The sequence below is a fragment of the Lycorma delicatula genome, chromosome 1 (assembly GCF_047948215.1).
Source record: "Lycorma delicatula isolate Av1 chromosome 1, ASM4794821v1, whole genome shotgun sequence".
Lineage (NCBI taxonomy): Eukaryota > Metazoa > Arthropoda > Insecta > Hemiptera > Fulgoridae > Lycorma > Lycorma delicatula.
Genome location: NC_134455.1, coordinates 102993035 through 103009810, shown reverse-complemented (window position 1 = coordinate 103009810; position 16776 = coordinate 102993035). Strand labels below are relative to the sequence as shown.

The 16776-nt window shown below is 31.0% G+C and overlaps 1 protein-coding gene across 2 annotated transcripts in view; it reads left to right on the top strand.

The window, feature by feature from the left end:
* Window positions 1-16776, top strand: part of LOC142320592 (sodium-coupled monocarboxylate transporter 1-like) — a 59861-nt gene that overhangs the window by 29015 nt on the left and 14070 nt on the right. For both annotated transcript variants that reach the window (XR_012755440.1, XM_075358569.1), the window contains exons 7-11: window positions 6631-6782; window positions 8411-8551; window positions 9737-9845; window positions 10127-10236; window positions 15118-15301. Coding sequence is in view for 1 of the 2 variants with exons in the window: in XM_075358569.1 (XP_075214684.1) it covers window positions 6631-6782; window positions 8411-8551; window positions 9737-9845; window positions 10127-10236; window positions 15118-15301 (696 nt within the window). In the remaining variant the exon portion in view is untranslated. The remainder of the gene's footprint in view (window positions 1-6630; window positions 6783-8410; window positions 8552-9736; window positions 9846-10126; window positions 10237-15117; window positions 15302-16776) is intronic.

The following is a 16776-nucleotide window of genomic DNA, read 5'->3' as shown; positions in this document are numbered from 1 at the left end:
CAAGCATTGTAGACTCCATAATATTGCTAATTGACAGAAAATGAGAGGGTGCAAGTCAACGAGTTTCGGAATGTTAGTAGTAGGTAAATGAGACTGCAAATTAGCAGAACCAGTCACTGTGTGTGACATTTTTTCTCCTGTGCATTCCATTGAGCTTACATTTCAGTAGCTCCTCATATTTAAAATTAAAATTTATCATTCAAGCCCGGATAAAAAATTGCAGAATTACATTATTATTCTATTTATTAAAAAGCTTGTGAAATAGATTTCCTGTGATTGTTAACTTTTTAATTATTATGGTACAGCAATTATCTATTACTTCTTATCTAAAAACATGCCAAAAACTCATTCTGCACTCAAAACTCAAACTGCACTCTGAGAGTGCAGTGTGACAAGGTGCATTGTCATGATGCACCATCCAGTTGTCTTTGATGGCTGGTCTCACTCGGGCAACTCTTTTCCACAGTCTTTCAAGAATTTCTCTGTAAACATATTGATTTACAGTCTGTCCTGTAGGTAAAAAATAATTATGGACAATGCCATTACTATTGAAAAAACAAATTAGCATGGATTTGATTTTTGATTTGCTCATTTTTGTTCTTTTGAGACGTGGTGAGTTTGAAGTGTGCCACTCCCTGCTCTGGCATTTTGTTTCTCAGTCAAGATCATCACCACTGATAACATTTTTTAGTTTATCAGTGATTAGTTTCAATTCACCCTACAAGATCACAGCACACTTCCACCCTGTTGTTTTTCTGTTCAACAGTGATGTTTTTTAGGGCCAATTTTGAACAAACTTTTTTCATGTGCACTTCATTTGTCAAAATTTGATGGACTGTGGTATGGTTCAAATTCAACTGTTCTGCAATCATTCTGACAGTTAATTGCCAGTCTTACCGTATCAATCTGATTCACGCAACATTGTCGTCACTTTTTGATGTGAACAGTAACCAAAGCATGGATCATCCACAATTAATTCCCGGCCATCTGAAAATGCTTTAAACCACCTAAAAACTTGGGCTTGTGATAGAGCATCATCTCCATCTGCCCTTTTCAATTTTGGAAAAGTTTCAGTAGCATTCTCACTGAGTTTAACACAAAACTTGAATGCACAACATTGCTCATAATTAGTATCACTCATTTTTGTAACACATAAAAACTTGTTTCACAAAAAGTTTGTTTACGTCTCACAAGGCAACAATAGACTAAAAATATAAAATACTTTATTTACAAACCTCGTATGTCTGTTAATAATCACTTCTGAATGGGTGATTAGTTTTTAATAAAAATCACTGGTTTGGTTAGTCAGTCCTATTCAATATTCAAACTTATGTTGAATATTGCATTTAAAAAATTGTCTGGAGTCCACCTAATTTTTGATCAGAGATAAGTTTTTGTCATTTTCCAATTTCAGCATTGTTTAGAAAAAAATTTATATGAACAATATATGGTTTCTATAAAAATTAACTAAAGCATTTTTGATTTTATCTGGTTACAGAGATAAACACGTAAAACTATTGCTGCTATTATCATTCCATTAAAAAATCTATAAAAAGAGTAAATAACATATTTTGCTATGTTAAATGAAAGGATGAAACTATATGATATCTAATAGTGAAATTTTTGTAATTGGAAATAGCTATAACCAGACCTGTTTTAAACATTTTTCAAGTTTAATTTAAATTTAGGTGTACTCAGCATCATTGATAGGATTAAGAGCAGAGTTTGATATTGTTTTCATAAAAAACTACATTTAGTATTTTATATTTTAGTTTATAGCAACATTGGTTCTTCTTTTCAGCAATAACTTAAAACAATTTTTTAAAAGAATTTCCACAATTTAGTTCAAATTTAATTTAAAATACATCTCTAAATGAATTTTTAGATTTTTTAACTTACTATATGATTCTCAAAAAACCAAAACACTCCCAATCATTAAAGCAAATTATTTCATAATTATTTTATCTAAATTATGTACAAGTTTTGTTTTATTTTACAACTGTTCTGCATGCAAAATATTTTACAGACCCAAGAAATATACTTTTTAAATGATCTTTTCAAGTTATTTTACATGATCTTTCACTTGATTTGTTTCAAATATTTTACTTTTCTGATAGGAAATATATATATATATATCTGTCCACCAACATTTGAGTTTCTAACTCTTCATACATGAATCATCATGCTGGTAATTGAAATGAACTGTTTAACACACATTTCATTAAAATCAGGAAATATGTTGCAGGGTTGCTTGACTTGATGTAACTTCAACACATACTTGTAAGTTAAATGGAAGAATGAATATTTGTTTGTTTACTCAATAATATAACAATTAGTATCTATTTGCCCCTTCCTTATATTCACTTTACATATGAATGACTTATTTAGTTTTTATTAAATTTGCTGATATAATTGACTAAGAGGCATGGTTTTTCTGCTTAACTTCAAGAAGAAAATTTGACAAACTATTTTCTTATGATCAAAAACAAATTTGGTGACTATAATCTGTCTAAGAAAAGAACACACCTGAGTTATTAGAACTATTTGTAACCACAAGATATTAAAAACCATGCTATATACAAAATCCTTTTCTGTTTCATTATCATATTTTATGACTGCATAGGATCACTTTAGTCAGTCCATTATCCAAGTCTCTTTGAAGGGACTGATTGGGTCTTGCAGTCCTCCCAGTACTTTTTTATACATTCTGATCTTTGTGCCCTTTCTAGTGTTGAAAATGTTCATGTTGTGAGTTTTTCTTGAGAGTGTGAAGTGAGTGTTTTTGTTCTTGATTTTCTTTTTAATTTTATCTTATCTGTGGTGTATTCTGGTGTAAGGACGATTTCCTTCAAGGCCTCTCTTATCCAACTCTCTGATCCATCTGTTGAATCAAATCTTGAATCTTGCATCCTCATGATACGTTCTAAGAATCCTAGACTCCTCTTATGCATGGTATCAGTGATGGGTTTCTAATTCTTTGTACATGACTTTGTTGGGCACAATCGACCCCTGCCCATCTTTCTGGTATTTTTTATTGATGCAGGTTCTTCCAATTCTTCTTTTGATTTTCTGGAGTCTTTGTTCGTTCAGGTGGAAGAGTGTTTCTGCTGCATACTGGCTTGTGGTTTTATAACTGTGTTGTAGAGTCTTATTTTTGCATTTATTCATAGGCATTTTTTATTGTAAGTGTACCAGGTTAATTTTTGAGCTTTAACTAGTTGGTTTCTTATTTGGATTGAGGTTTTTTTCATTTAGGTTGTATGTTATTATTTCCCTGAGGTATTTAAATTGGGTTGCTATTTTTATTTTATTACTGTTTATGTTTACTTCTTTTAATCGTATTGGTTTTTGGGGCATAACTTCTGTCTTTTCAAATGATATTTTGAGGCCAATTTTTTTGCAATGTTTTTAAGTTCTAATATTTTAATATTAGAACTTAAAAGCTTTGTTGATTTAGCTTCGTTGATGTCATTTGCTAGCAGTGCCTAGTTGTCAGCGAAACCAAAACAGTTTATGTTGATTTTTCAGCCTATTTTTAATTTTGGGGGCATTTTTTGAGCCATTCCCTCATAACCATTTCTAGATCGTAGTTGAATAGTAGCAGTGAGAGACCATTGCCTTGGCACAATCCTGTTTTGATCTCCAATGGTTCCAAAAGCATTTGAATTTTACCTTTGACTTAGTGTTTGTGAGGGTCAGTTGTATCATGTTTATTAATTTGATATGTAGCTCGAGGTGTCTTAGAATTTTTAGTGGGGATTCTCTGTGGATGCAGTCATAAGCTTTCTTAAAATCTACAACTGTTTTCACCATGTCTGTTTCTTTTCCTTTTGTAATCCATTATTAACTTGAGACTCATGATCTGGTCTAGACAGCCTCTCCAGGATCTGAAACCTCCCTAAGTATTCTCCTAGTTGTTTTATGAGTTGTGAACCAATCCTGTTGAAGATGATTTGTGAAAGAATTTTGTATATAGTGTCTAGAAGTGAAATTCCCCTGTAATTGTTAGGGTCAGTTTTGTTTCCTTTTTTGTGTAGCAGATGGATGAGGGCTGTTGTCCAGTATTCTGGTAGTTCTTCTTTGATCCAGATGTTGATGAAGGACAATTTTTGCTAATCTTCCTGCATGTTTCCAGATCTCTACAAAAGTCTGATCTTCTCCATCTGCTTTGTAATTCTTCATCTCAGTGCTTGGTAGATTCTCTTATTGTGGGAAGATTGATGTTTTCTGGTTGCATTGTTACTGTTGAAGTTTAGGAGTTCTGTCAGTTCTTCGCAATTTAGAAGATTGTTGAAATATTTTACTAGGATTTCCATGTTGTCTTTATTGTTATGGGCGAGTTTACCATTTTCATTCTTTATTAATAGACATGAGGTTGGTGTTTTTGTAGCTGATTTTTGAAGGTTTTGTAATAGTCTATTGACTATGTTTTATTGAATTCTTCTTCTACTGACTTCAGTTGTCTTTATGGGGTTCTTTTACTCTCCTTAGGGTTCGGATGGTTTCTTTTCTTTGTTTTACTAGATTTTGGAAGGATGTTTCTGATTTTTGGGATTGGTGAAATAGCCATGTTTGATGTTGTTTCCCTACTGCTTTATTATATTTGCTGTTCCACCATTGATGTTTTTTTACAGGATTTTATTGGGGCTAATTCTTCTGCGATTTGTTTAAGGTTGTTGACTAGATCTTTGAGTTTATTCGTGATTGTTATTTCTCAGTTGCTTTTTGGTAATTTTCATTCTTGATTAGTCGGGTAGGGTCCATTTTTCATTTAGATTTAGAGGCTTGGTTTTGTTGCTTTCTTTGGGAAATAAATTTAATTTTAATTTTGACTACATAGTGATCTGAGCCTGTGTCTACTCTTTGGAAGACTTTTACATTATAGATATCCTTGTGGTGGTGTTTGTCCATGAACACAGTCTAGTTGCCATTCTCATTTAGTATAGTTGGGAGTTTCCAGGTGTTTTTGAGGTTTCTTCTTGAAATATTTGAATTTTGAGATTAGGTTGTGGTTTCTGCAGAGATTGACATGTCTCTGTCCGTTTTCTTTTGGGTGGACCATTTTCTGATGATGTCACAGTATCTTGTTTCTGTGCCTAGTTGAGCACTGAAATCTCTGATTAATTGTTTAGCACGGTTTTTTGGGATATTATTTATAGTCAGGTCGAGTAGATCCCAGAACTTTTCTGTTTCTTTACGGTCTTTTGGAAAGTTATTTTTATTTTTTATTATTAGTGGATGCATGTGCGTTTATTATAGCGTAGATTTCTTTAGATTCTTGAGATTGGGACTTAAATTCTTGTATGGAGTTTATAATTTTGAGGCTGTCTAAAAATGCTGGAACATTTGAACTGTGGGACATTTTTCATCACTCTTCTCAGGTATACATTAGTAGAGCCTATATCCTTGAGATTCCATGGCATCCTGGTCGGTGTTTCTTATTTCCTTCAGACCCATGATGAGAATTTATGGTTGTCTATTAGGCCAGTTATTATTTTTAGTGTACCAGTATGCTTGAGCGAGTTAACATTGTGTGGAAATGTAGGTGATTTGCTTTGGTTTGATTTTGAACTTTGTATTTTTCTCTTTCGTATGTGTAATGTTGGGGCATTCCAATGCTTCCAATGCATGTTATCTTTTAAGTGGCAGTCTACCATATCCTTGACTGTGAAGGGGTCACCTGCGGTGGGAGTAGGTCCTGAGTTGCAACTCTAGATGTGATCTAGCAAGGTGTAATTTGATGATAAATGAAGCTGTGAAGTTTGTTTAGATTCAGTTCACTGGATAAATTTCTCGTATTTTTTCTGAATGTATCCAGGTGCACTTCGTGGAGGTTCAATTCAACTTTTGTTAAAGTTGTTATTTTGAAGAAAAGTTGTTCTGGTCCAAAGTCTGGTTCTAAACATTATGCTCCTTTCTATTTTATACTACTTTTTTGAAAAAATCTTTAGAAAACAAGAAACATTTACATTTAAAGAAAGAAAAAACAGCATGAAAAAATTGTTTTCTACACCTTTTTTCCCCATATAGGCAATTTTTTCACAATTGTAATTTTGACAAATAGAGCTAAGGTAAAATAGTTAACATGTTCAAATTTGGACTTTTATTTTTAAAATATCAGGACTTCATCTTGTATCAGGATGTTACAGTGATAATTTCCATAACATTTATTTAGTTATTTACACCAGAAACAACAGGCTATGCTCAATTAATGTAGTTTCTTAATGCAAGATAAGTTTTTTAATATATGAAAATTCCTAGCCTGACTGGAATTCAAACCCAAAATCTTCCTGATGAAAGGCAGAAGTCACAACTTCCATCTCAGAGGTTGGGAAAGAGGAATTTATTAAAAACGAGCTGTTAATGAGTCAAATAAATCCTTAATGGTTAAGAACTAATTAATCAATTAGTTCAACTAATTAACTATTAGTTTTTAATAATTAAAATAACAGGTTATTTTTAATATGACAATCAGAATTTTAAAGTCTGTATATCTTGTAATATTGTTTATTTTAAACACATGAATACTGTATTTTATTACTTATATAATTTCTTTTTCATTGTTTTTATTAGCCTGTTCAAAAGAACTAAAGTTATTTTTAATTGTGTAAATATATTTTTTTTGATTAGGGTGGTCTAAGAGCAGTCGTTTGGACAGATAGCTTGCAAACAATATTGATGGTTGGTGGTGCTCTTGCTGTTGTTGTTCTTGGATCACGTGATTTGCCTCCATCTCTTGTTTGGGAAAGAAATTTTCTTTCTGGACGCATTGATTTTGCAAAGTGAGTAATCATTCTGATTCTGTTGCTTAAATTTGTTCTATAGCAATGAAATTCTTACCTTATTCTTTTTTGCATCTGTAAATACCTCTGTAACAGCAAACTTAGAAATCTTAACTGGCAGTATATAGATTATGAGATATATTTATTTATTTTTTCATACATGACCCTTTATAATGAATTGTCATTTCTTTGTTATATTCCATTTTCAATCTTCTCTATTGATTTTATAATTGGGTGAACCACTGTTACAAATTTCACATTCAATTATATAGTCATAGTTAATCTTAAACATTCACTTTACATTTTATTAACTAATTTTTTATTAGTCAGCTACTTCAAATGGGGATGTCATCACTTATCCTGAAGTAATAATGCTAAGTAATTGAGTCTTGTCCATAATTTTTGTATTGTATCATTTATTGAATTCCATCCACAAAATTTCAAAAATATAATTTTCAAATAAAAATTCTTCTACCATTTTATTCAGCTCAGTACGTTGATTAGTTTTAACCCATTTTATGACATAAATTTCATCATCAGAGATGTACTCCCTGATGTATTCTTGAAGAATATGCTTAAGGTTGAATTGAACATATGTATAAAGTAGTTAATAGAAAATGATAAGAAATAAAACTACACTGTATAATTTTTTTTTTTTAGAATACACAAGCATCAAATTCATTTCACATTGTTTAATAAGACGAAGGAAAAATCACCAATAAGATCATTTGATGAAAGGGTCAAGGGTCCATACATTTAAATAAAACACAAAAATAAACTTAACTTCAATAATGTTTAAATAAAATACACAAATTGTTAGACAATACCAAATGAACAAAGAAGCCCTGTGCTCAGGTTTAAAGGGCCTTCATGCAGGAGATCTGTAGTTAAACATAACACAAGTCTTTATTTCACTGAAGGCTTACTCTAAATGGGTTAGTAATCCGTTAGCATGAGGTATTTAACTATTGCTTCTTCTTTACTGTTACCCAAATCATTTTCAACACCAATATCATTTCTTAATTCGTCCCTTTTTCTGAGGTTTTCATACATTGTACACTCTTCAAGTAGATGCTTAACAGTAAGCAGTTTATCACATTTGCCTTTCTTTGCTGGTAAGCATATAATATAAATTTGTTATTTGTGTATGATTGTTTCTCAAGTCTTGTCAGTGCTGCCACATCACATATGTGATGTGGCATTAACAAGTTAAGCTTGAACGTTCAGTTATATCTGAATGCTCAAGCATTGAAATATAAAGAACATTTAGATATTAGGCATTCAGAAATGAATCCTAGAGTTATGCTCTAGCTTAACATTTCAATAGTCATTATGAAGTGATAAATGAAGATAAAACATAATTATGTGGAATGCTCAACTCAAAAATAAAGCCTCATGTGACAAATAAATTATTCCTGCTCATACTTCAAAGTAATCTGTTGTTCTAAATCCTAATGAGAATTAATTTTAATCAAAACTAGGTTTGTAATGTTTTGTTATCTTTGTCAAGTTAGATAAGCATGCACAGAAAAATTATTAAAATTAATCATTTAATGATTATTTCAAATTTTTATTGATGTTTTTTTTTATTACTAGTTTTAAGGCACTAAATTTTGTAAATTTTTCAGTTGGGAGGTGGATCCTACTGTGCGTCATACAATTTTGTCTGTAACATTTGGTAATTACTTTTACTGGTTGGCTGCATGCTCTGTTAATCAAGCTATGGTTCAGCGGTGCTTATCACTTCCTACACTAAAACAAGCCAATGTGTTAGTAACATTTTAAAATTCTGTTTGATTCATTAGTTTTATTTAATAAAGTTTAGTTATTTTATAAATCATTATAATTAAGAAGCAATTACATATAAACAGTAATTAGTAATTAAAATAAATTTAAGTGAATAAAATCTATCAGTGGAGTAGCAGTTTTACCTGTCATCAGAAAGTTCTGTGTTTAAATCCCAACACACCTATAATTTTTTTCACAAGAGAATTCCTTGCTGTTGAGAAAGAAGCTGAATCTAAACAGAATTCTGTTGGCGGAAAGAGTTGAAATGATTTCTAATACAACATTAATGAATGCAATCTGGGAAACATCAACTATGAGTGTAATGACCCTTTAATTCTTTAGCCCGACATCAATTAAAAACATATAATAGAGGATGTTCAACAGACAATATTGTGTACAATTACAAAATTTTATGTATCAATATGATATAACCACAACCATGTACCATAATAGAATAACATCATAAAACATTGATCTTGTACAACGGTAATAGTGATTCCATAATGATAAACTACATCCACCATCCTCAGAATGCACATTCAATCCATAATTCATTCATAATTGAATTAACAATACCTATAATTATGAAAATTCTTTTCAATCTGATTCCCCATTTAGATTTAACATAAGTTTAATGTTCTACACATTTAGACACTCACTGATATGTTAGTGCTTTACTCAAGAACAGACCAATAAGTCTTACCACTTCCTTCTTCATAATTACTCTAGTAGTATTAAATGCAAATGAGGGTAAATTCATCAAAATCTAAAAAGATGGACACAAGTTTTAACAAGTGAAAATCAGAGAAAATATTGTATAGCTTTCTCAAATATAAACACAGCTAGATTTCTACAGATTAAACCAGATCTTAGGAGTAAAAAAGCTGATTATAATCTTATTATTTTAGACATATACCTTGGCTGTGATGTCAAGACTTACTATAAAAAATGAACTAGTGATATGAATCAAATCAGCTTCCAGGCAGATAACTGTTACACATATATTGGAATCAAATAATAATAAGTGAACAATAAGTAAATTGTTGTAGTGTTGTACTTAATTGCATGCATTATTATCGCTTATTACTAAAATTAGATTAAAATAAATTACTTTTGTTTGACACTTTTTTTTTTTAAATTGTAATAAAATATTGTTTGCCAGACAGAGCTGTGGGAATTCTAGCAGTTGGAATTACCTTTCTTGTTTCTATAAGCTGCTACACTGGTCTTCTCATATATGCATATTTCTATGACTGTGATCCAATATCAGCAAAGGTATGCCACACAATGGAACACATTAACTTCTTTTTGATTTAGTAACTTAGTTGGTAATAATAATAATATTAATGTGTTGTTATTAACTAATAATGCAATATTTACATTTTGGTTAAATAAAACAACTAGGTAATAGGTTGGTAACTAGTTTTTTTTTCTCTACTGTGTAAACTAACATATTTTCATCTTTTACAAAAATGATAATATACATATTTTATGTTTTTTTTTTAGTAAGGCTGAAGGGTCAATTATTTGTTGTAATATTTACTGTTTTTTCACAGCGGATACAAAAATCAGACCAGTTGTTACCATATTTTGTAATGGAAGTTGCGGGTTCAGTTCCTGGACTGCCTGGAATATTTATGGCAGGAGTTTTTAGTGCTGCTTTAAGGCAAGTGTTTTTTACTAGAGTTCTGTATTAATAAAAAAATAATAATAATTTTACACAAGAATTCATTTTTACTATATCAATTAATTTTGTATATCATATACAAACAAATGTATATTATAATGATGTTGTATATGTTACAGCATCATTATAATATACATTTGTTTTTTTTTTTACTACAATTTCACTTCTGCATTTACACATGTGTTGTATTGAGGAAGATGAGATTAAAAAAATGATTGGTTAAAAGCAGAAAAATGTCAGGTCCTTACTACAAATTGAATCTAACACCAGTTGATAATAATATTTATTTTCTTATTCTAAGAGTTAAAATTATGGATTTTTTAATTAAAATTTTAGCTTGAGAACTTTTTCCCCTAAATTTAGATTATAAATTTCATGAAAATATGTGTGTATGTGGTCATCTAATTGTGTTTAAATTCGTTCAAGAACTCACTAGCTGATATTAAAACTAAATTTCATTAAAAAAATTGGAACATAACTTCTCATACTTAAACTTTGAAAATAGTTAACTTAACTTAGTAGCATAGTTGTAAAAATAACTTGAATTTTCTATATTTATTTTATGAGAAAAAATATTTTTCAGTACCTTCAAAATGACTATTTTATCTATGACTATTATAGTTTTTATTCTTCATCTTCAAGGAAATTATTAATTATTATTGAATATAAAATGTTATAGAGTACTTTAAATTAGATAATCTTACTTGAAAAGAAACTTTATTGGTAGATATGCAGAGAAATGTGTGTCTCAGTACATCTGACATGGTTGGGTATAATGTTCATTGTTCTTTCCAGGTGAGTGCTGCAGCAATTCCTTTTTTATGTAATAATACTTATTTCTGACAATTTATAAAATCTACCAGCCTGCTAACCCTCTTGCAGAATGAAATCTTTTGTTTTTTGTTCAGAAAGCTTTAGATTCAAATCTTGATCAGGCTTGACATTTTTCACATCTATAAAATTCATCTTTCATTCAAAAAAGAAAATAAATGGTTATTGTAATTAATGATATCAACCTATACTTACTTCATGAATGAATAAATAAGTAATTTATCATATAAATTTGATAAAATATTTCTTTTAAGTTTTAGAAAGCCGGATTTTAAAGTAAATTTTTAACTCTAAATCAATTTTTATTTTTTGTGTAAATTATCATTTAAATACTTTTATAGATTAAAAATAAAACTGTATAAATTTTTCATAAAAAAAAATAAAGTGCATAAATTTTTAATATTATTTATACTCCCTCCTCTATGAATCATGAGACCTTGCCGTTGGTGAGGGAGCTTGAGTGCTTAGGGATACAGACTAGCTGGACCGAAGGTGCAACCATATCGGAGAGGTATCTGTTGAGAGCCAGACTAAGGAATGATTCCTGAAAGAGGGCAGCAGCTCTTTCAGTAGTTGTTAGGGACGTGAGTCAGAATGACTTAAACGGCCATATCAACATCACTCAGTCCTCTGAGTACTGCACAGCTGAAAGCAATGGAAAACTACAGCTGCTTTTTTTCCAAGAAAATGTGGCTCTCTGCATTTTCATATAGCAATGATGGAGGTGCCTTCCTTGGTAAAATATTCCGGAGGTAAACTAGTCCCCCGTTCGGATCTTCGGGTGGGGACTACTAAGGAAGGGGTCACCAGAAAATTAAAAAATAACATTCTACAAGTCGGAGCGTGGAATGTTAGAAGTTTAAAAAAGGTTGGTAGGCTAGAAAATTTAAAAAGGGAAATGGATAGGATAAATGTGGATGTAGTAGAAATTAGTGAGGTTCGGTGGGAAGAGGAAGGCGACTTTTGGTCAGGTGATTTTAGAATTATTAGCTCAGCTTCAAATAATGGGCAGGCAGGAGTAGGTTTCATAATGAACAAGAAGATAGGGAAGAGAGTAAAGTATTTCAAAACGCATAGCGTAATCATTGTAATAAGAATAAAATCAAAACCTAAACCGACAACGATTGTTAACGTCTATATGCCTACAAGCGCCCATGATGATGATGAGGTAGAGTGTGTATACGAAGAGATTGATGAAGCAATTAAACACGTAAAAGGAGATGAAAATTTAATAATAGTTGGAAATTGGAATGCAAGCATTGGAAAAGGCAAGGAAGGAAATATAGTGGGTGAATACGGGCTGGCCAAAAGGAATGAAAGAGGGGACCGACTTATAGAGTTTTGCACGAAGTATAATTTAGTAATTACCAACACCCAATTTAAAAATAATAGAAGAATATACACTTGGAAAAAACCAGGCGATACTGCAAGGTATCAGATAGATTATATCATGGTTAAGCAAAGATTTAGAAATCAACTCGTTGACTGCAAATCTTACCCTGGAGCAGACATTGATAGCAACCATAATTTGATGATAATGAAATGTAGATTGGAGAGGTCTGAGTAAAAAAGATAAGGTAGAAAATGTAGAAGAAGAATGGGAGAATGTTAAAAAGGAAATTCTTAAATCAGCAGAAGCAAACATAGGCGGAATAAAGAGAACTGGTAGGAAAACCTTGGGTTTGAGACGATATATTGCAGCTGATGGATGAACGTAGAAAATATAAGAATGCTAGTGATGAAGAAAGTAAAAGGAACTATCGGCAATTAAGAAATGCTATAAACAGGAAGTGCATACTGGCGAAAGAAGAGTGGATTAAAGAAAAGTGTTCAGAAGTGGAAAGAGAAATGAACATTGGTAAAATAGACAGAGCATACAGGAAAGTTAAGGAAAATTTTAGAGTATATAAATTAAAATCTAATAATGTGTTAAACAAAAATGGTACGCCAATATATAATACGAAAAGTAAAGTCGATAGATGGGTGGAATATATTGAAGAGTTATACGGAGGAAATGAATTAGAAAATGGTGTTATAGAGGAAGAAGAGGAAGTTGAGGAGGATGAAATGGGAGAAACAATACTGAGATCTGAATTTAAGAGAGCATTAAAAGATTTAAATGGCAGAAAGGCTCCTGGAATAGACGGAATACCTGTAGAATTATTGCGCAGTGCAGGTGAGGAAGCGATTGATAGATTATACAAACTGGTGTGTAATATTTATGAAAAAGGGGAATTTCCGTCAGACTTAAAAAAAATGTTATAGTCATGATACCAAAGAAAGCAGGGGCAGATAAATGTGAAGAATACAGAACAATTAGTTTAACTAGTCATGCATCAAAAATCTTAACTAAAATTCTATACAGAAGAATTGAGAGGAGAGTGGAAGAAGTGTTAGGAGAAGACCAATTTGGTTTCAGGAAAAGTATAGGGACAAGGGAAGCAATTTTAGGCCTCAGATTAATAGTAGAAGGAAGATTAAAGAAAAACTAACCAACATACTTGGCGTTTATAGACCTAGAAAAGGCATTCGATAACGTAGACTGGAATAAAATGTTCAGCATTTTAAAAAAATTAGGGTTCAAATACAGAGATAGAAGAACAATTGCTAACATGTACAGGAACCAAACAGCAACAGTAATAATTGAAGAACATAAGAAAGAAGCCGTAATAAGAAAGGGAGTCTGACAAGGATGTTCCCTATCTCCGTTACTTTTTAATCTTTACATGGAACTAGCAGTTAATGATGTTAAAGAACAATTTAGATTCGGAGTAACAGTACAAGGTGAAAAGATAAAGATGCTACGATTTGCTGATGATATAGTAATTCTAGCCGAGAGTAAAAAGGATTTAGAAGAAACAATGAACGGCATAGATGAAGTCCTACGCAAGAACTATCGCATGAAAATAAACAAGAACAAAACAAAAGTAATGAAATGTAGTAGAAATAACAAAGATGGACCACTGAATGTGAAAATAGGAGGAGAAAAGATTATGGAGGTAGAAGAATTTTGTTATTTGGGAAGTAGAATTACTAAAGATGGACGAAGCAGGAGCGATATAAAATGCCGAATAGCACAAGCAAAACGAGCCTTCAGCAAGAAATATAATTTGTTTACATCAAAAATTAATCTAAATGTCAGGAAAAGATTTTTGAAAGTTTATGTTTGGAGTGTTGCTTTATATGGAAGAGAAACTTGGACAATCGGAGTATCTGAGAAGAAAAGATTAGAAGCTTTTGAAATGTGGTGCTATAGGAGAATGTTAAAAATCAGATGGGTGGATAAAGTGACAAATGAAGAGGTATTTCGGCAAATAGATGAAGAAAGAAGCATTTGGAAAAATATAGTTAAAGAAGAGACAGACTTATAGGCCACATACTAAGGCATCCTGGAATAGTCGCTTTAATATTGGAAGGACAGGTAGAAGGAAAAAATTGTGTAGACAGGCCACGTTTGGAATATGTAAAACAAATTGTTAGGGATGTAGGATGAAGAGGGTATACTGAAATGAAATGACTAGCGCTAGATAGGGAATCTTGGAGAGCTGCATCAAACCAGTCAAATGACTGAAGACAAAAAAAAAAATTTATACTCTAAATTATTTTTGTATAAAAAAATATTGTTTTTATTAGTCAGTATTCGTATCTAATTTTTTCACATAAGAAATAATTTTATGCATATCCATGCATTAGTGGTTAGTTACTAATTAAGCAAAAATTCTTGGTAACTTTTAACTTGCAAAATAAGTTTTAACATGTTTTTGGTAATTTTTAATATGTAAGCTACAAGTTCTTATTATTCTGTTTAATTCACCAATTTATTAGGTTTAGGATGTCATTTAGAGAACATTTATGTTTTTTAGTTTGGTTCATTTAATTAGAACATGATAAATATGAGCTACAAAAAGATTACTTTATTTTACTTTATACCTGATAACATAGTTTGTGAGGGGTTGAGGAAGTAGTGCAATATGTTGCAGGGTGAGGGTGATGAAATAGAAGATAATATTCCGTAATATCCCTGTGCAGTTCCATGTCAACTGGTCTCAACTCAATGGCTGGAGTAATTTATGAAGACTTGATCAAACCGAAACTATCACAGCCTTTATCAGAAGTGAATGCTAGCCGACTCATGAAGGCAGTTGTAATTATTATCGGCACCATTTGCACTATTCTTGTCTTTGTTGTTGAAAAACTAGGAATGTTGATACAAGTAAGTTAATATTATGTATTAATTCAAGTCATGATAATTTATTTACATATTTTATAAGACCAGTTAGCATGTGATTCATCTTAGTTAATTCTATAAATGAAAAGGTTTCTCTTATCTTACAGCCAGTACTGTGTGTCATTTCAAGGTAACATGATTTAAATGAACATGTTTAGGGCCTTATAAGTAAAACATTGCTATTAATTCCTTAATTGAAAATAAAAGTTGTTTAATATTAGTGGTTCCATAGTTCATGATAGAAGTGTAATACTTGTCAAAGTCAGGGCTGATTTTCCTTCATTTGCGGCTATCTGTGTTGACTGTTCTAAATAAATATATAAGCATTAATTGTTCCAGTTCAGTTAAAAGAAGATTGCAGTCAGCTATTTTAAATAATCATTCATTGCTTGCATGGAACTGGTCATTATGATGTTTTCATTTTACTTTTTATTTAATCAATAAAACATCTGAGAGAGACTGATAGCCAATGAGAAACTGAACTAGATTTTATAAGAAGAAAATGTTTTCAATAACTTACTTCAAAATTACTGTCATATCTTTTACAGCCATCGTCAGTAACTGTTGTACCACTCTTAACCTAGTTTTCAGTTAATTAATGTTAGTGCTGGTGGTTTGTCTTTGATTAGATAGACACATGTTTAGAACATGGTCAAAAAGTGTTTTGAATTTGAATTGTGTTTGTCCATTTAGCATATCATTACTATATTTGACATATTTCACAAGGCTCAAAACTATTAAGATGTAGTCCTTTTTTGTCTATGTGTAGAATTCTTGTCAATGTTTTGGATTTGTGTTTTGTTTCTGTGAGATGGTTGAAAGATGATGACTCATTGTAGCTATGGTAGGTTTTCACGTGTTCAATATATCTCTGAAGTTGAGTCACATTTGACCACCAATGTAGAAATTCTTTATTAATAACACATTTTATTTTCTAGTAATACACAGAAATAGAATTACATCTTAACACAGTTAAACATTATGAAAAGATAAACATGTAATCAATGCTATACTAAATGAACTGACAATTCAAATTCAACATACTTTTCAACCACATTCTAAAAAACATAAATAAATAAAAACTCTGACATTAATGTCAACTGATGCCAAGTTAAAAACAGCAGAGCCACTCTCAGTAGATTGTCAAAGAGAGCTGAAAATATTTTGAAGTAAGTTTATTAAAAATGTTATATTTTAAAATTTGATTCAGTTTGTCATTACAAAAATTTATATTTTTTACTTTCATTGTTAGTTGTGATGGACAAAATGTAGCATTATTCGATTACAAATATAAGAGATTTTCTAACTTTTTGTAAGACATATATCTGATATCAGTGCTATCAGATACTTCACACTGTCATAGCTAATAATTAGCTTTGAACTGTTCTTGTAAGAAAAAGTTCCATTAATTATTTGAAAGTGATTTGTTGAATATTCAATCATCTGTTAAAAAGTTTATC